The sequence below is a fragment of the Hemitrygon akajei genome, chromosome 3 (assembly GCF_048418815.1).
Source record: "Hemitrygon akajei chromosome 3, sHemAka1.3, whole genome shotgun sequence".
In the NCBI taxonomy this organism is placed as follows: Eukaryota; Metazoa; Chordata; class Chondrichthyes; order Myliobatiformes; family Dasyatidae; genus Hemitrygon; species Hemitrygon akajei.
This window is the reverse complement of record NC_133126.1, coordinates 106076588-106097565: the sequence shown is the minus strand read 5'-3', so window position 1 is coordinate 106097565 and position 20978 is coordinate 106076588. Positions and strand designations below refer to the sequence as shown.

Below are 20978 nucleotides of genomic sequence, written 5' to 3'. Positions count from 1 at the left end.
TGGGGGTGGGGGAGAATCTTATTGAAACCTACTGAAATGCTCAGGTAAGTGGACATGGAGAGGATGTTTCCTATCGTGGGAAAGTCTAGGACCAGACAGCACAGACTCAGAATAGAAGGACATCCCTCTAGAACAGAGATGAGAAAGAATTTCTTAAGCCAGAGAGTGGTGAATCTGTGGAATTTATTGTGGCAAATGGCTGTGGAGGCCAAGTCTTTGGGTATATTAAAAGCAGTGGTTGATAGGTTCTTGATTAGTGAGGGCATCAAAGGTTACAGGGAGAAGGCAGAACTGATTTGAGAGAGATAGTAAATCAACCATGACGGAATGGCAGAGCAGGATTAGATGGGGTGAATAGCTTAATTCTGCTCCCTATGTCTTATGACCTTATGGAAATATACTGTTTGCGGGCCAAAATCTTGGAACTCACTTCGGTATACCCACATCACAAGGACTGTTGCAGCTCATCACCAGCTTCTCAAGGGTAACTAGGACAAACATTGAAATGCTGGCTGAACCTACAGCCAACACTCATTAAAAAAAAGAAAATAGCTGCTTTAATTCTATATAAAATTTATTGATAAATCTATGTTAAATAAAGACATTAGTGATGGAAGCTTCTGCTCAAAAACCAGCTTCATAAATTTGTATTTGCAGTACTTACAATTTTCCGTCAAATACTTGCAGCACAAGGTAGGCTATGGATAAAATAATCTAAAGACAATGTTTCTCAACTCTGTTTGCATCAAAGAATGTTATTAGAGGTTGGAAATCTATTTTCACTCATCAGTTCACATCAATATACAAAATAAAATGCACCGTTATTTTAAACTCAAGACATTCAGTGTGTATTTCTTGCATGTTGGATAATCTGATGAACACAATTAGCACAGCACCAATGTCAGCAAATGCTCAGTGTTGTGGTATACAAGTAAAACTTACAGCTTAGCAGTTCCAATATTAAATCCTTGGCTTAGTTACCTTATCTATAAAAGGACAGATTCTTTGATGGATATAGGGGCACAACTTCAGCAGTACACTAGCAACACTGTCTTGCCTTTCCAGTATAATTTAAGGGAGAACAAAAAGCCACAGTATCACAACCAAAGAACTCAGAAGATAGACAAGATGGCAAACTCATACTCTAATATACATGAGATGCCTTTCAATGAACTTTGAGGTCAATCACTGAGACTCAACAACCTATACAATAGCTTCAAATTACTGATTCTCGCACAGTAGAATTTCCACCAAAGTAAGCCCATGAGCTGCCCTTCCAACTGTAGATCATTTGTATTTATCAACAGTTCTTTCGCTTTCAATTTTCAGTTCCTCAATATGCATGTCCAGTTGTTTTAAGAGTTGCTGTGACCGTATATCCTCAGCCTCAATAAACTTGGCTGCTATTGACGTATTAGAAGATTCAACTGCTAGGCTCTGAAATAAAACAGCAAGAGAGGATTATTGACATTTTACTGGCACGTGTACAGTAGTATTAGTGTGAATTAATTTATCTTGCGTGCTTAGTCACCAACTGAGACCCTTAACTGAGGAAAACATTTACATCACACTACAGGCCTTCCAGGCCATCTAACTTGGATTCCCATTTGAGCTAGTCCCACGGGCTTCTGCTTGGCCTTCTTAACCTTTCCATCCATGTACCTGCCCAAATCTCTTCAATGTTAATGCAACTGTCTCTGGCACCTCATTCTATATACAGACCACACTCTGGGTGAAGAAGTTGCCCATCAGATCCATTTTAAATCTTTCTCCTCCTATTCTAAATCTATACCTTGGTGAAAAAGACTGCATTTAATCCTTTCTATGCTCCTCATGATTTTATACACCTTGATAAGTTTAAACCTCACTTCCCTAAACTCCAAAATCCCAGCCTGCTCAACCTCCTCTCCCCATAAAACAGCCCTCATGTACTGGCAACTTATTCATAAATCTCCTCTACACTCTTTTCAGCTTCCGTTTAGTAGTGTCCAAAATTGAACACAATATTCCAAATGGCAATATTCCTGTGTTTCTCATCTACAACTGCAATGTAAGATCCCAATTTCTATACTTAATGCTGGAGCAATGAAGGTCAGTGTACAAAAAGCCCTCTACACCCGTGATACCGTGATACCATGTAATTGGTCCATCTGTTCTACAACACTTACTCATGCCCCAACCATTACCATGAAGGCCCTTCCCTCAATTTGTCTTCCCAAAATGCCACTTATCCAAATTAAACTCTATTTTCCAACCCTTGGCACACTGGCCTAGCTGATAAAGATCTGTAAATCCTTACCCATCTTCATTGTTTATCACTAAATAGGTATCACTTGTACACTTTATAACCATGCCTCATCCAAAAATGGGATTAATAGCTAGTTTAAAGACACAGGTTTTTTTAAGTCTTAGAAAATTGAGTTTTTACTCAGGTAAAACATGCATCGAGAAAATTTAATTGAAAGATTTCCAAATACTTTCAAAAGCAACTGTGCAGTGGACAGATTATGTGATTTAGAATTAGGCAGAACCATGGGAAAGGAGTACACGTTAAGCAATGGCAGAGCATTTTCTTTCCAAAGGGACAATGACAGCATGCATAGGTTACTGCAACATAGAATTTATTCCAAAGTTTTAGAGGGGAGAAGGACAAATTTCCAGAATCATAGTAAATACTGAGGTATAGTTCATCAGCTGTGTAATCATCTGAAATGACAGATTTTACAGGAACATACATTTATAGTATACTTTTACAGTCAAATACCTTGTAATAATTCACAGCAGCTTTATGTCTAAGACAGCTATAGAAGGAAACAGAATCAAAAGGTGACCAAAAGGGAGAAGTTTAAAATAGGGAAGGGAAGAGGTGAAGTTTGGGAGGGAATTCAATATTGGTTGTGAAATATTAGTTAATGCTACTAGCGCACAAAGGAATGTAAACAGACTAGAAGGGCCAAGAAGTCCTGTTTCCGTGCTGTAACTGTTATAACTGCGCACAAAAGGTTGTCACCCTCCACCTTCACAAACAAGAGAAAGCCTGTAGATACTGGAAATCCAAGCAATAGACACAAAATGCTGGAGGAACTCAGCAGGCCAGACAGCATCCACGGAGAAGAGTACAGTTGACGGTTCGGGCCGAGATCCATCAGCAGTCCTGCCTGAAACGTCAACTGTACTCTTCTCCGTCGATGCTGTCTGGCCTGCTGAGTTCCTCCAGCATTTTGTGTGCTGCACCCTCTACCTTGTTGGCATGTTAAGCACATTTTACAATTGTACACAGTCACATTTCCTTTTCTGGTTTCTGATGGAGATGGTGTTGACAATGTGGAGTCTGCATCATTTAGCAAGCAAATCACATATAGGCGCTGTGCAAAAGCTTTGGCAAAAAAAATCCTACATTACCCGCTACAGCCCTGCTACATATGTTTCACAAGAGTGCAGATAACAAGAGTAAAAACAATCAAACCCATAGGAGATCAAAGTTCTTACTGACAGTGTATTGCTAAAATGAATATCTGAATATACAAAATTCAGTGCATACGTTGTTGTCAATCGGCAAAAAACTGCACAGCACAAGATTTTTGTGCACACTATCATTACAAATGAGAGAAAACATTGTCAGGCAGGATAGTTGAATGCTCCTCTTGTGGAATGTAGGAAGGCAGAGAGACCTTCAGTGTCCCTGACAACTATAACTGCAGGAAGTGTATCCAGCAGCAGCTTTTAACAATTGCCTTAAGGAGTTGGAGCAAAAATTGGATAAACTCCAATTATTCAGGAAGGCTGAAGGGGAGATAGATAGGACATATCTTACAAAAGTTTCAAAAAACTAGGTAATGATAGAGATCTAGAAAATTATAAGGCTAGCAGGAAGGAGCTTAAGAATGAAATTAGGGGAGACAGAAAGGGCCATGAGAAGGCCTTGGTTAGCAGATTTAAAGAAAACCCCAAGGCATTCCACAAGTATGTTAAGAGCAAGAAGACGTGAGAGAATAGGACCAATCAAGTGTGACAGTGGGAAAGTGTGTATGGAATCGGAGGAGATAGCAGAGGTACTTAATGAATACTTTACTTTGGCACTGCTTTTGGAAAACATCAAGTTGGATAAGTCTCTGGGACCAGAGGAGTTGTAACCCATGCTACTGTGGGAGGCAAGGGAGGAGACTGCTGAGCCTCTGGCAATGATTTATTGGAAGGTTGCAGATGTTGTTCCCTTATTCAAGAAAGGGAGTAGAGATAGCCCAAGAAATTATAGACCAATGAGCCTTACTTTAGTGGCTGGTAAGTTGATGGAAAAGATTCAGAGAGGTAGGGATTTATAAACATTTGGAGAGACATAATATGATTAGAAATAGTCAGCATGGCTTTGTCAAAGGCAGGTCGTGCCTTACGAATCTGATTGAATTTTTTGAGGATGTGACTAAACACATTGATGAAGGTAGAGCAGTAGATGTAGTGCATATGGATTTCAGCAAGGCATTTGGCGAGGTACCTCATGCAAGGCTTATTGAGAAAGTAAGGAGGCATGGGATCCAAGGGGACATTGCTTTCTGAATCCAGAACTGGCTTGCTCAAAGAAGACAAAGAGTGGTTGTAGACGGGTCATATTCTGCATGGAGGTCGGTGACGAGTGGTGTGCCTCAGGGATCTGTTCTGGGACCCCTTCTCGTCATGATTTTTATAAATGACCTGGATGAGGAAGTGGAGGGATGGCTTAGTAAAAGTGCTGATGACACAAAGGTTGGGGGTGTTGTGGGTAGTATGGAGGGCTGTCAGAGGTTACATCGGGAGATCGATAGGATGCAAAACTGGTCTGAGAAGTGGCAAATGGAGTTCAACCCAGATAAGTGTGAGGTGGTTCATTTTGGTAAGTCAAATGTGATGGCAGAATATAGTATTAATGGTAAGTTTCTTGGCAGTGCGGAGGATCAGAGGAATCTTGGGGTCCAAGTCCATAGGACGCTCAAAGCAGCTCCACAGGTTGACTCTGTGGTTAAGAAGGCATACGGTGCATTCGCCTTCATCAACTGTGGGATTGAGTTTAAGACCCGAGAGGTAATGTTACACCTGTACAGGACTCTGATCAGACCCCACTTGGAGTACTCTGCTCAGTTCTGGTCACCTCACCACAGGAAGGATGTGGAAGCCATAGAAAGGGTGCAGAGGAGATTTACAAGGATGTTGCCTGGATTGGGGAGCATGCCTTATGAGAATAGGTTGAGTGAACTCGGCCTTTTCTCCTTGGAGCGGTGGAGGATGAGAGGTGACCTGATAGAGATGTATAAGATGATGAAGAGGCATTGATCATATGGATGGTCAGAGACTTTTTCCCAGGGCTGAAATGGCTAACATGAGAGAGCACAGTTTTAAGGTGCTTGGAAGTAGGCCCAGAGGAGATGTCACGGTTAAGATTTGTTTCAAAACGCAGAGAGTGGTGAGTGCGTGGAATGGGCAAAGGTGCTGGAGGCAGATACGATAGGGTCCTTTAAGAGACTCCTGGATAGATACATGGAGCTTAGAAAAATAGAGGGCTATGGGTAACCTTAGGTAATTTCTAAAAGTACATGTTCGGTACAGCATTGTGGGCCGAAAGGCCTGTATTGTGCTGTAGGTTTTCTATGTTTCTATATATAGAGGTAGTTACACTCAAGGTGCAGGAACAGGAAACTGGGTGACAGTCGGGAAGGAAAGGGGGTTAAAGAGCTAGTGCAGAGTACCCTGTGGCCACCCCCCTTTAATAACAGGTGCATCACTTTGGATACTGTTGGCATGGGGGGGAGGGCGGGTGGAGGTGGTGTTAACCTCACAGACAAAAGTCACAGTGGCACAGTGGCCAGGTCTCCATGACTGACTCAGAAGGGAAGGTGGGAAGAAGATGCACATTGTGGTGGTCAAGGATTTATTAGTTAGGGAAACAAACAAGGGGTTCTGAGAACGAGATTCCTGGATGGTATATTGTCTCCCAGGTGCCAAGGTCTGGAACATCTCGGATCGATTCCTCAGCATTCTTAAGTGGGAGGGTGAACAGCCAGAGGTTGTGGTCCATTTAGGCACCAATGACATGGGTAGGACAAGTGACGAGGTGTAGCATAGGAGTTAGGTGCTAAGTTAAAGAGCAGGACCTCTAGGGGTGTGATCTCAGGATTACCACATGCTAGTGAGGCCAGAACTAGGAAGATTGTACAGTTTAACACGTGGTGAAGGAGGGAAGGCATAAGATTTTTGGATCATTGGGCTCTTTTTCAGGGAAGGTGGCACATGTACAGAAGTGACAGTTTGTACCTGAACTGGAGTGGGACTAATATCTTAGTGGGAAGGTTTGTTAATGCTGCATGGTAGGGTTTAATCCAGAGTTTCAGGGGGGTGAGAACCAATGTACCAGAACAGCTAGTGGAGAGTTGTGGAGACAGATGTTAGTAAGATCTCAGATGAAGTCAGGAATCAAAAGGTTGAGCATGGTGCGACTAGTATCCTGAGCTGCAAATATTTCAATGCAAGAAGCATCGTAGGATTTTGGTATGGATCAACACCTGGAATTATGACATTGTAGCCATTAGTGAGACTTGGTGGCAGGAGGAGCAGGTCTGGCAGTTCGCTATTTCAGGGTTCTATTGTTTTAGACAGAGCAAGATGGATTAAAGGAGGGAGGGGTGGCATTACTCGTCATGGAAAATACCTACTGCAGTCTTCCATCTGGACAGATTGGAGAACTCGACTAGTGATGCATGGGTTAAACTGAGAAAAAGAAAGGAATAACCATGTAATGAAATGTTGAGAGCACAAAGCTTGTATGTGCCTGTCAGAATGAAAGGTAAAGATAACAAGTGTAGAGAACCTTGGTTTTCAAGAAATATTAAAGCCCTAGTTAAGAAAAAAGGAGGTGCATAGCAGGTATAGGCAAAAACAAACAAATGAAGTGCTTATGGAGTACAAGAAATACAAGAGAACCCTTCAGAAGTAAATCTGGAGGACTAAAAGAAGACGTGAAGATGCTCTAACAGCAAAGTGAAGGAGAATCCTAAGGGATTCTACTGATATGGCAGGAGCAAAAGGACTCTTAGGGATAAAATTGGTCCTCTGGAGGATCAGAATGGTAATCCATGTGTGGAGCCAAAACAGATGAGGGAGATCTTAAAGACATCCTTTGCATATGTATTTACTCAGGAGACAGACACAGAGTCCATAGAAGTGTGACAAAGTGACATCAACTTCATGGATCCTGTACAGATTACAGAGGAGATGGTGTTTGCTACCCTGAGGCAAATCTGAATGGATAAATCCCCGGGGTTTGAAAAGGCGTTCCCTCAGAACCTACAGGAGGCAAGTGCAGAAACTGTGGGGGCCCTAGCAGAGATATATAAAACATCCTTAGTGTGTGGAGAGGTACCAGAGGATTGTAAGCTAGCCAATGTTGTTCCAATCTTTAAAAAAGGCTCTTAACGGAAACCAGGAAATTAATATACCAGTGAATCTGAGATCAGTTGTGGGAAACTTATTGAAAGGTATACTAAGGGACCGTATATATGAGTATTTGGATAGACATGGACTGATTAAGGATAGTCAGCAAGGCTTTGTGCTTGGTAGATTGTATCTAACCAATCTTAGAGAGTTTTTCGAGCAAGTTACGAGAAAACTGGAAACAAGGTAATGGATGTTGTCTACTTGGACTTTAACTTCGGACATTGTGCCGAAGCTACATCAATAATCTAGATGATAATGTGGTTAATTGGATCAGTAATGCGGATGATACCAAGATTGGAGATGTAATGGACAGTGAGGGAAGCTATCTTGGCTTGCAGAGGGATCCGCATCATCTGGAAAAATGGGCTGAAAAATGGCAGATGGAATTTAATGCAGACAAGTGCGAGGTATTGCACTTCAGTAGGACCAACAAGGGTAGGTCTTACACAGTGTACAGTTGGGCACTGAGGAATGTGGTAGAACAAAGTGATCTGGGAATAATTCATTGAAAGTGGAATCACAGGTAGATAGGGTTGTAAAGAGAGCTTTTGGTACATTGGCCTTCACAAATCAATGTAATGAGTGAAGAAGATGGGATGCTATGTTGAAGTTGTACAAGACGTTGGTAAGGCCTAATTTGCTGTGTTGGATGCAGTTGTGGTCACCTACCTGCAGGAAAGATGTAAGCAAGGTTGAAAGAACACAGAGAAAATTTACAAGAATGTTGCCAGGTCTGGAGGACCTGAGTTATCAGGAAAGATTGAATAGGTTAGGACTGTATTCTTCAGAATTGAGAGATATGTCAGGGGTATACAAAATTATGAGGGGTATAGGTAGGATACATGCAAGCAGGCTTTTTCCACTGAGGCTGGGTGATACTACAACTAGAGGTCATGGGTTAAGAGTGAAAGATGAGAAGTTTAAGGGGAACATGAGGGGAAAACATCTTTACTCAGAGAGTCCTAAAAGGGTGGAATGAACCAGTGGTGCACGTGAGCTTGCTTTCAACATTTAAGGAATTGGTCATCTGGAGGATCAGAATGGTAATGCATGTTTGGATAGGTACATGGATAGTCAGGATATGGAGGGCTATGGTTCTGATGCAAGTCAATGGGAGAGGCAGTTTAAATGGTTTTGGCATGGACTAGATGAGCTGAAGGACCTGTTTCTGTGCTGTACTTCTGTGACAATGATCAGGTGAACTACCTCTGGGAGGAGGGTAGGGGGAGAGTGGAAGGACAGAAAGAGGAGATGTAAGATTGAACTCTACCAATTACAGCAGAAGAAAAGACATACTTCCTGAGAAAGGAGGACAATTCAAATGTCCTGAATAAAAACTTCCCTTTGAAAGCAGCAGATGCAGTGGAGATGAAGAAACTGGGAGAAAGGAATGACATCCTTACAAGAGATGTGGTGCAAGTAAATGTGGGTTTATAGTAAATATCAATGGTGTAGGATTGGAACTGGGTCTGATCCAGATAGACAACAAAAGACACATCTTTAATTTGTAGAAAATGAGAGGAGTCAATGAGATATTGTTCAGGGCAAGAACAGAAGTTCTGCCAGCAAGTGAGAGTTTTGGTGAAGGGGAACTGGCTGAATCTTGGAAAGAAGTTGCAGAAAGGAGGGCTTTAAGACCACCCTGATGGGGTATGGTGCTGTATGGCCATTCATAAATGAAGGAGACGTTGAATCAGAAGTCGTCTGTATGCTGGAAGGCTTATGAGGTGTCCCAGATGTAGACGCAAAGAGACAAGATAAGTGGAGCAGGATGGAGTAGAGATGAGGAGTAAACTCGATGGGACAAGAGCAGGCAATGGGCCTACCAGGGATAGTCCTGTTTGTGAATCTTATGTAAGAGTTACAAGCAGAAAGTGCAGGATTGAGGTTGGGAAGGGTTACCTCATCAGATTATCCTAGACGAATCCTCTATGTTTCTATAATTCTGTGACTCAAGTTAGCATTGATATTAGTCATACAAGTTATACTGAATTCAGAAACCAAGTTAGGGGTCACACTGAGAGTCCAGTAATTGATGAGACTGATCTCAGATTAACAAATTAAAATATGAACTTGGAAAATGAGATCTACTTCTTGATCCTGCTAAGGTGAAATGCAATATATTTCATTCAGGAAATGCTTGAAGTAATCTCAGAAATCTTATTGAAATGCCTTTAATATTTGAAAACTCCACTAACTAGTGAATTTTACAGCACTGAGGGAAGTTAAGCTGCACTGGAGTCAAGAAGAGAACTTGGTTGAGCAATTCACTCACTCTTATACCCCTTGTTCTTTTCCCTGTGATGCGTTAGCTGTCGTAAGATGTTGGTGAGGAGACATTGGGAATATTATGTTCAGTTTCAGTCACCCTACTGTAGGAAAGATATCATTAAGCTGGAAAGAGTGCAGAAAAGTTTAATTAGTATGGTGCCAGTCCTTAAGGGACTGAGCTATAGAGAGAAATTCAGCAGAGTGGGACTATTTTTGATTGGAGCATAGTAGAATGAGGAGTGATCTGGGATCATAGAAGAGTACAGCATAGAAACAGGCCATTCAGCCTACAATGTTGTGAAACAGCTAAAAAGCAAATCAAAAGTACCCACACACTAATTCCTCCTACCTATACAATGAACATATATAACCATATAACATATAACCAAATAATAATTACAGCACGGAAACAGGCCATCTCAGCCCTTCAAGTCCGTGCTGACACTTAATCTCACCTGGTCCCACTGGCCCGCACTCAGCCCATAACCCTCCATTCCTTTCCTGTCCATATACCTATCCAATTTTACTTTAAATGACAATACCGAACCTGCCTCTACCACTTCTACTGGAAGCTCATTCCACAAAGCTACCACTCTCTGAGTAAAGAAATTCCCCCTCGTTACCCTTAAACTTTTGCCCCCTAACTCTCAAATCATGTCCTCTTGTTTGAATCTCCCCTACTCTCAATGGAAAAAGCCTATCCATCCCCCTCATTATTTTAAATACCTCTTTCAAGTCCCCCCTCAACCTTCTATGCTTCAAAGAATAAAGACCTAACTTGTTCAGCCTTTCCCTGTAACTTTGGTGCTGAAACCCAGGTAACATTCTAGTAAATCTTCTCTGTACACTCTCTATTTTGTTGATATCTTTCCTATAATCCATGTGCCTATCAAATCGTCTCTTAAAAGCCTCTAATGTATTTGCCTCTACCCCATACCAGGCAGCATATTCCAGGTACCTATGACTCTTTGAGTAAAAACAACTTACCCATCACATTCCCCTTGAACCTACCCCCTCTTATCTTCAATGCACGTCCTCTGGTATTAGGCATTTTAACCCTGGGAAACAGATACTTTGTCCACTCTATCTATAGAAACATAGAAAACCTACAGCACATGTCCTGAACCTACTGAACATGTCCTTACCTTAGAAATTACCTAGGGTTACCCATAGCCCTCTATTTTTCTAAGCTCCCTGTACCTCTCTAGGATTCTCTTAAAAGACCCTATTGTATCTGCCTCCACCACCATCGCCGGCAGCCCATTCCACGCACTCACCACCTGCTGCGTAAAAAACTTAGCCCTGACATCTCCTCTGTAGCTACTTCCAAGCACCTTAAAACTGTGCCCTCTCATTCTAGCCATTTCAGCCCTGGGAAAAAGCCTCTGACTATTCACACGATCAATGCCTCTCATCATCTTATACACCTCTATCAGGTCACTTCTCATCCTCCATCGCTCCAAGGAAAAAAGGCCGAGGTCACTCAACCTATAAGGCATAAGGCATATAACTCATAAGGCATGCTCCCCAATCCAGGCAACATCCTTGTAAATCTCCTCTGCACCCTTTCTATGGTTTCCACATCCTTCCTATAGTGAGGCGACCAGAACTGAGCACAGTACTTCAAGTGGAGTCTGACCAGGGTCCTATATAGCTGTAAGATTACCTCTCGGCTCCTAAACTCAATCCCACGATTGATGAAAACTGTATCTGGAGCAGCTCTGAGTGTCCTATGTACTCGGACCCCAAGATCCCTCTGATCCTCCACACTGCCAAGAGTCTTACCATTAATACCATATTCTGTAATCACATTTGACCTACCAAAATGAACACCTCACACTCATCTGGGTTGAACTCCATCTGCCACTTCTCAGCCCAGTTTCGCATCCTATCAATGTCCTGCTATAATCTCTGACAGCCCTCCACACTATCCACACCTCCAACCTTTGTGTCATCAGCAAATTTACTAACCCATCTTTACTAACCCACTTCTTCATCCAGGTCATTTATAAAAATAATGAAGAGTAGGGGTCCCAGAACAGATTCCTGAGGCACACCACTGGTCACCGACCTCCATGCCTCTCATAATCTTGTAAACCTCCTTTCAGATTTCCCTAAGGCTCCGATGCTCCAGAGAAAACAACCTAAGTTTATCCAGCCTCTTGTGATAGCACATGCCCTCTACACAAGACAGCACCTCTCTCAAGCCTCAGCATCCTTCCTGTAGTGGGGCGACAAGAACTGTACACAATACTCCAGGTACGGCCTAACCAGAGTTTTTCAAAGTTGCAACATAACCTCCTGACTTTGGAACTCAATGCCTTAACTAATAAAAGCAAGCATTCCATAAGCCTTCTTAATCACCTTATCAACCTATGTAGCCACTTTCAAGTAGCTATGAATCTCTACTTGAGATCTCTCTGTTCAGCAACACTGTTAAGAACCTTGTCCTTAACATGGTACATTTATCTGGGTTAAACTCCACTTGCATTACTAAGCCTTTCTCTGCAATTGATCTATTTCGTATTGTTGCGGCAACCCACTTTCTGCGCAGGCAAACCGGCTCACAAATAGCCCGTGCGCAGGGAAAGACTTTGGTAATGCACCTCTGACGTCATTTCTGCCCGGAGAGGGTGGGAACTAGGGATTAAAAGCCAAAGTTTGAATGAACTAGTCTCGAAACGACTTACCGACTGCGTGCCGTTGTTTCTAGCTCTGTATGTAGTACATCACTACATTGGTGACCCCGACGGTCCAAACGGGATTTGGACCAAAGATGACCGACTCTTCATCTGTTCACGCAGTTTCGCTAAAACTGCCAACTTTCTGGACGCTGCGACCACGCGTGTGGTTTAGCCAAGCAGAAGCCCAGTTCCAGATTCGGCAGATATCTTCTGATTCCACGCGTTACTATCACGTGGTGAGCTCCCTTGACCAGGACATAGCCGCCCAGGTTGCGGATTTCATAAAGTCGCCCCCGGAAGAAGGCAAATATGAAGAATTCAAAGCGCTGCTCATTGGGACCTTTGGCCTCTCACGGCATGAGCAAGGAGCCCGCCTGCTGCACCTGGACAGTTTGGGAGACAGGCCGCCGTCAGCATTAATGAACGAGATGCTGGCCCTGGCTGACGGACACAAGCCCTGCCTCATGTTTGAGCAAGTGTTCCTAGAGCAATTGCCCGAGGACATACATCTGCTGCTGGCTGACGCAGATTTCAGTGACCCCCGGAAGGTGGCGGCCCGGGCAGACGTGCTGTGGAAAGCCAAGAGGGAGAGCGTGGCGTCCGTCAGTCAGATTACCAAGCCACGCGCCCAACAGCAGACCAGACCAGGCCCGGCAGGGGGGCGCACACAACACAGGCAGGAGTGAGGACAGTGAACAGTGGTGTTTCTACCACCAGCGATGGGGCACAGAAGCCCGCTGTTGTCCCCCGCTCTGCAAGGGCCGGGGCCAGACCCAGCTGCCGCAAATGGCTATGGCGGCTGGCCACTAGGCCAGCCGCTTGTACGTCTGGGACGAACAGTTGGGACACCACTTCTTGGTCGACACCGGAGCAGAAATCAGTGTCTTACCCCTGACGGGGCACAACACCCGCAACAGGAAGTCAGGACACAACCTGAGGGCCGCAAATGGCAGCACGATACGGACCTATGGCACCCGCACAGTGCAGCTGCAGTTCAGCGCCAGCCGGTTCACGTGGGACTTCACACTGGCCGCCGTGGCCCAACCACTCCTGGGGGCGGACTTCTTGTGACACGGAGTACAGCACCACATCTCGACCCAGGGATCACCCCTCCACGCCCGGGCACGAAGGCTCCCCCCAGAAAAGCTCCGGCTGGTGAAGGAGGAGTTCAAGACGGTGGAGGAATTGGGGATCATACGGAGGTCCAACAGCCCATGGGCCTCCCCCCTGCACATGGTGCCCAAAGCAGCTGGGGGCTGAAGACCATGCAGCAACTACCGCAAACTGAACGAGGCTACAACTCCAGACCACTACCCCGTGCCGCACATACAGGACTTTGCAGCAAACCTGCACGAGGCAAGAATCTTTCCCAAAGTAGACCTCGTCCGAGGATACCATCAAATCCCAGTACACCCTGAAGCCATCCCCAAAACAGCACTCATCACCCCGTTCGGCCTGTTCGAATTCCTCTGAATGCCGTTCGGCCTGAAGAATGCCACACAGACGTTCCTGCAGCTAATGGATGCGGTGGGCTGCGACCTGGACTTTGCATTCATCTATTTGGATGACATCCTCATAGCCAGCAGTAGTCGTCAGGAGCATCTGTCCCACCTCCGCCAGCACTATTCCCGCCTGAGTGATTTCGGCCTCACGATCAACCTGGACAAATGCCAGGTCGGTCTCGATTCCATCGACTTCCTGGGCCACAGGATTACCAAAGACGGGGCAACACCTCTGCCCGCCAAGGTAGACACAATCCGCCACTTTGCCCGGCCCAACACAAGTTTGAATAAACTAGTCTCGAATCGACTTACCGACTGCGTGTCGTTGTTTCTAGCTCTGTATGTAGTACATCACTACACTGTATTCTTTGCCAGTCTTCTACACTATCCACAACTCCACCAATCTCGGCATCAGTTGTAAATTTACTTACCCAGCCATCTATATTTTTATCCAGGTCATTCATATACATCACAAACAGTGGAAATCGCAGCACAGATCCCTTCGGAACTCCACAAATTACAGACCTCCAACTCGAATAAATCCACTTCACGATTACCCCATGTCTTCTATGCGCAAGCCAGGTCTGAATCCAAACAGCAAAATTTGATGTGGATCCCATGCATCTTCTGGATTAACCTCCCATGAGGAACTTTGTCAAAGGGCTTACTAAAATCCATGTAGCCAGCATCCACTGCCCTACCCTCATCAATCTCTCTCATCACCTTGTCAAAATACTCAATCAAATTGGTTTGATACGACCTGCCACAAATAAAGCTATGCTGGCTCTCCCTAATTAGGCCATGGATTTCCAAAATGCTCATTTATCCTATCCTTATGAATTTTCTCCAGCAATTTCCCTACAACTGACATGAGACTCACTATTGTTCCCTTCTTCAATACAGGTACAGCATTAGCCACTCAGCAGTCCTCTGGGACCTTGCCTGCACCAAGAAAGGACACAAAGATCAAAGTCAAAGTCACAATGTCATCTCCTGCCTCCTTCAATAACCTGGATGAATCCCACTAGCCCTGGGGATTTATTTACCTTAATACTCATCAGGAGGCCCAACACTTCCCCCTCCTTGACCTCCTTGCCCTAACATATTCCTACACTCAGCACTGATCTCCTGGTCCTCCATATACTTTTCCCTGGTAAATACTGAAGCAAAGTACTCATTAAGTACCTCACTCACATTCCCTGCATCCAAGCAAATGTTGCCTTCCTTATCCTTGAGTGGTCCCACCCTCTCCCTAGTTACTTTTCATCTTGATGGCTTAGGATTCATCCTACTTGGCAATAAACTTTTCATGGCCCCTCCTGGCATTCCTAGTTCCCTTGTTTAGTTCTTTTCTGGCTTATTTATACTCCTCATGTGGTCTGTTTGATCCTGACTTCCGAAGCTTTACATACTTCTCTTTTCTCTTCTTGATTAAATTCATCATCTCTCATCCAAGGTTCTCTTATCTTTCAATCCTCATCCTAATAGGAACACACCCTTTCTGTACTCTGCAATTAATCTTTAAACACCTCCATGTGTCTGATGTTTTGTGGAGAAAAGGTGTTCCCAATTAACATTTCTTAGTTCCTGCCTAATACCCTAGTAATTTTCCCTATTCCAAGGACCATATCCTTATCTACAGCTATACTGAAAGTTGGGGTCACTGTTCCCTAATTGTTCTCTCATTGAAGGGTCAGTCACTTGGCCAGTCTCATTGTTCAAATATCAGGTCCAGTACAGCGCCTCCTCTGTTTGGACAGTCTATACGTGGATTTAAGAAACCTTCCTGGATACACTTAACAAATTCTGCCCCATCTAAATCCCTTACACTAAGAAGGTTCCAGTTCATATCAGGGAAGTTGAAATCGCCCATGACAACTCCATATTTTTACACATTTCCTTAATCTGATTATGTATCAGGGGCTCTGACAGAAATATTTCAAATGTCATTAGAAACGGGGATTGTGCCGGAGGATTGGCGTATTGCTCATGTGGTTCCATTGTTTAAAAAGGGTTCTAAGAGTAAACCTAGCAATTATCAGCCTGTAAGTTTGACGTCAGTGGTGGGTAAATTAATGGAAAGTATTCTTAGAGATGGTATATATAATTATCTGGATAGACAGGGTCTAATTAGGAACAATCAACATGGATTTGTGCGTGGAAGGTCATGTTTGACAAATCTTATTGAATTTTTTGAAGAGGTTACGAGGAAAGTTGACGAGGGTAAAGCAGTGGATGTTTTCTATATGGACTTCAGTAAGGCCTTTGACAAGGTTCCGCATGGAAGGTCAGTTAGGAAGGTTCAATCGTTAGGTATTAATATTGAAGTAGTAAAATGGATTCAACAGTGGCTGGATGGGAGATGCCAGAGAGTAGTGGTGGATAACTGTTTGTCAGGTTGGAGGCCGGTGACTAGTGGTGTGCCTCAGGGATCTGTACTGGGTCCAATGTTGTTTGTCATATACATTAATGATCTGGATGATGGGGTGGTAAATTGGATTAGTAAGTATGCAGATGATTCTAAGGTAGGCGACGTTGTGGATAATGGAGTAGGTTTTCAAAGCTTGCAGAGAGATTTAGGCCAGTTAGAAGAGTGAGCTGAAAGATGGCAGAGGGAGTTTAATGCTGATAAGTGTGAGGTGCTACATTTTGGTAGGAATAATCAAAATAGGACATACATGGTAAATGGTAGGGCATTAAGGAATGCAGTAGAACAGAGTGATCTAGGAATAATGGTGCATAGTTCCCTGAAGGTGGAATCTCATGTGGATAGGGTGGTGAAGAAAGCTTTTTGTATGCTGGCCTTTATAAATCAGAGCATTGAGTATAGGAATTGAGATGTAATGTTAAAATTGTACAAGGCATTGGTGAGGCCAAATTTGGATTATTGTGTACAGTTCTGGTCACTGAATTATAGGAAAGATGTCAACAAAATAGAGAGAGTACAGAGGAGATTTACTAGAATGTTAGCTGGGTTTCAGCACCTAAGTTACAGAGAAAGGTTGAACAAGTTAGGTCTTTATTCTTTGGAGCGTAGAAGATTGAGGGGGGACTTGATAGAGGTATTTAAAATTATGAGGGGGATAGATAGAGTTGACATGGATAGGCTTTTTCCATTGAGGGTAGGGGAGATTCAAACAAGAGGACATGAGTTGAGAGTTGGGGGCAAAAGTTTAGGGGTAACATGAGGGGAAACTTCTTTACTCACGAGAATGGTAGCTGTGTGGAACGAGCTTCCAGTAGAAGTGGTAGAGGCAGGTTCGATATTGTCATTTAAAAAAAAATTGGATAGGTATATGGACAGGAAAGGAATGGAGGGTTATGGGCTGAGTGCAGGTAGGTGGGACTATGTGAGAGTAAGCGTTCAGCACGGATTAGAAGGGCCGAGATGGCCTGTTTCCATGCTGTAATTGTTAAATGGTTATATCTGTTCCTCAATGTCTGTAGTACAATCCCATCAGTGTGATTGCACCCTTTCTGTTCCTGAGTTCCACTCAAATGGAAGCATATTGTGACCCGTCCATTAGACCTTCTCTGAGTGCAGCTGTGATATTGTCCCTGATTAGTAGTGCAATTCCACCCCCACTTTTACCTCCTCCTCTTTCTTTTCTAAAACTTTGAAAACATGATACATTAATCAAATTATCAGAGGCACAGATCAGATTAATGTACACAGGATTGCTCTGGGGTTGGGGAATCAAGAGCTAGAGGGCATAGGTTTAAAGTGAGAGGAGAGATATTTAATAGGAATCTGAGGGCTATACTTTCACCCAAATGAAGGTCTGTACATGAAATAATCTGTCAAAGGAAGTGGTTGAGGTAGATACATTAACAACATTTAAAAGATACTTGGACAGGTACAAAGGATAGGAAAGGTTTAGAGATATGTGGGTGAAACACAGAAAATTGAAACTAGCTTCAAGGGGAACTTTGGTTGCCATGTTGCCATGGACCAGTTGGGGCAGACGGGCCTGTTTCTGTGCGGTGTGACTTTATGGAATCTGCTTTCAAGTAACACATCCCTGATAATTTTTGGTGTAAACATTATGCACAACTCTACTTACTTTTATCAACAATGCATACCACCTAACATAATCAATATAAATTAAAACTCCAATTTACATTGTTAGAATTCACAACATTCTGAATGTAGCAATTTCTTTTATTTCTCAGAATGCAAATGCTTTATAATGATAAAAATGCAAAAACCAGCATACCGGAGGCAGATGTTGGTCACCATGAAGTGAACAGAGAGACTGCACTGACACACTGTCAGGAAAATCCACTTCATTCTCATCTTCAGACAATGTGCAAGATGTGATCCCATGCAGAGAATCAGATGGCGAAACAACACATGAGTTCCATTGATGAACATTGCAATGGTCAATCTCACCAGCTTGGCCTTGACCTTCTGTTAAATTACTGCAGTCAGGCTTGGACAATGGATGCTGACTCTGTTTAGGCAGCTTGTAATCTTTGGCATTTGTAGTCATCTCCCTGAGTCGCTTCTGAAGCTGTTGCAACTCCTCCTCATGTTCAAGCCGGAGCTCTTCCACTCTCCTGAAAATAATCAGAGTTTTCTAGGTTGTATTATCAAATACAGGGCAGGATTATACTTTCAGTGGCCACTTTTTTAAGGTACACCTGCTCGTTAATGTGAATATCTAATAAACTAATCATTTGGTAGCAACTCAATGCATAAAACCATGCAGGCATAGTCAAAAGGTTCAATTGCTGTGTAGACAAAACATCAGAATGGGGAAGAAATGTGATCTAAATGACTTTGACTGTGGAATGATTGCTGGTGTCAAACGGTGTGGATTGAGTCTGCTTGGATATTCATGCACAATAGTCTCTGGAACTTACAGAAAATAGGGTGAAAAACAATAAAAACACCCATTGAGCAGCAATTCTGTGGATGAAAACACCTTGCTGATCCTCAACAATGGCAATGCCATTCAAGTCAGTGCTGAGGCTGATACACTTGCATGTACTCTTGTACTCTTAGGACATCAACCATGAGGTGTTGCTCCTCCAACTGAGAGTGGCTTTATTGTGGCAGAAGAGGAGGCCATGGACAGACATATTGGAACAGAAATGGGGACCGGAATAAAAATGCTTGGGCACCAGGAAATCCTGATACCATTGTCGCCAAGCTCTGACCAGCGACCAATCCGTGTTTGGCATTGATTAGCAACAGCAAATTAAAGGAAAGCACAGCAGCCACAGTCTTAGTGGACAGAGTCAAAGAGTGGTGATCTTAAGGCTCTAATCTCTTTGAGGCTTTAGCAAAGAGATATTATTTCAGTCAGAGAAATCAAAGGAAAGCTCTAGGTATAGCTTTTTTCTCTTCCCTACTTTATATCAATAGAGATGTCAGGCCAAATAGTTGAATGCTCCACTCACAGGACGTGGGAAAGCAGGGAGAATTCCAGTGTCCCTGACAACAATAACTGCAAGAAGTGCATCCAGCTGCAACTTTTAACAATCTGGATCTGGAACTGGATAAACTCCGGATCATTTGGAGGGCTGAAGTGGTGATTGATAGGACAGTTAGTGAGGTAGTTACACCCAAGGTGCAAGACACAGGAAACTGGGTGACAGTTAAGAAAGGAAAAGGAATCCAGTGCAGAGTACCCCTGTGGCCATCCCCCTCAACAACACAACAACAGGTAAATCACTTTGGATACTGTAGGTGGGGGGGGGGGGGGGTGGCGGGGAGGACGGGTGTGATTGACCTAACAGAGTCACAGTGGATCTGTGACTTCGAGGGGAAGGATGGAGAAAAGGCACGCTGTGGAGATAGGGGATCCATTAGTTTGGGGAATGGACAGGAGGTTCTGTGGGTGAGAACGAGATTCCTGGATGGTACATTGCCTCCCAGGTGCCAGGGTCCATGACATCTTGAATCGAGTCCTCACCATTCTTAAGTGGGATAGTGAACAGCCAGAGGTCATGGTCCATGCAGGTACCAATGACATGGGTAGGACCAGTGACAAGGTTCTGCATAGGGAGTTAGGTGCTAAGTTAAAGGGCAGGATCTCCAGAGTTGTGAACTCAGGATTGCTACCTGTGCCATGTGCTTGTGAGGCCAGAATTAGGACGATTGTACAGTTTAATACATGGCTCAGAAGTTGATGTAGGAGACATAAGGGCAGGCATAAAACTTTTGAATTATTGGGCTCTTTTCCAGTGAAGGTGAGACCTATACAGAAGGGACGACTGGCACCTGAGCTGGAGGGGGACTAATATCCTAGTGGGAAGGGTTGTTAATGCTGCACAGTGGGATTTAAACTAGAGTTGTAAGGGGATGGGAACCAGAGTGTCAGAACAGTTAGTGGAGAAGCTGTGGAGGCAGATGTTGGTAAGACCTCAGACAAAGTCAGGGATCACCAGGTTGAGCATGATGCAACTAGTCTCCTGAGCTGTGTATATTTCAAAACAAGTAGTACCATAGTTAAGGCAGATTAGCTCACAACATGGATCAACATCTGGAATTACAACGTTGTCACCATTAGTGATAGCAGGAAGGGCAGGGCTGGCAGCTCAATGCTCTGGAGATTTGTTGCTTTTGGACATGACAGAGCAGGAGGAATTAAAGGAGGAGGGATGGCGTTCCTAGTGAAGGAAAATGTCACGGCAGTGCTCCATCAGAACTCATCTAGTGAGGCGTTACGGGTGGAACTGAGGACTGAAAGGAATGACCATGTTAATGGTGCTCTATTATAGACCACCAAACAGTCCTAACAATTTAGAGGAATAAACTTCTAAAGAGATCGCAGACTGAAGCAAGAAACATAAGGTTGTTATAGTAGGTAATTTTAACTTTCCACACATTAACCAGGAATCGCATACTGTAAAAGGACTAGATGTGATAGAGTTTGTCAAAAGTATTCAGGAAAGTCTTCTTCATCAGTATGTATAAGTCCCAAAGTGTGTGATACTGGATCTGCTATTAGGGAGTAAGTCAGGGCAGGTGACAGAAGTTTGTGTAGGGTAACACTTTGCATCCAGTGACCACAATGCCATTAGTTTCAGTGTAACTGTGGAAAAAGATAGG

General features: G+C 43.7%; 1 protein-coding gene across 5 annotated transcripts in view; it reads right to left on the bottom strand.

Annotated features, from left to right (window-relative positions):
• Window positions 1–556: 556 nt before the first annotated feature.
• cep63 (centrosomal protein 63) overlaps window positions 557–20978 on the bottom strand; it is a 136557-nt gene continuing 116135 nt past the window's right edge. For all 5 annotated transcript variants that reach the window (XM_073040554.1, XM_073040557.1, XM_073040556.1 and 2 more), the window contains 2 exons: window positions 18136–18478; window positions 557–1437 (listed from right to left, as the gene is read on the bottom strand). In XM_073040554.1, the coding sequence (XP_072896655.1) occupies window positions 1288–1437; window positions 18136–18478 (493 nt within the window). In that variant the 3' untranslated portion in view covers window positions 557–1287. The remainder of the gene's footprint in view (window positions 1438–18135; window positions 18479–20978) is intronic.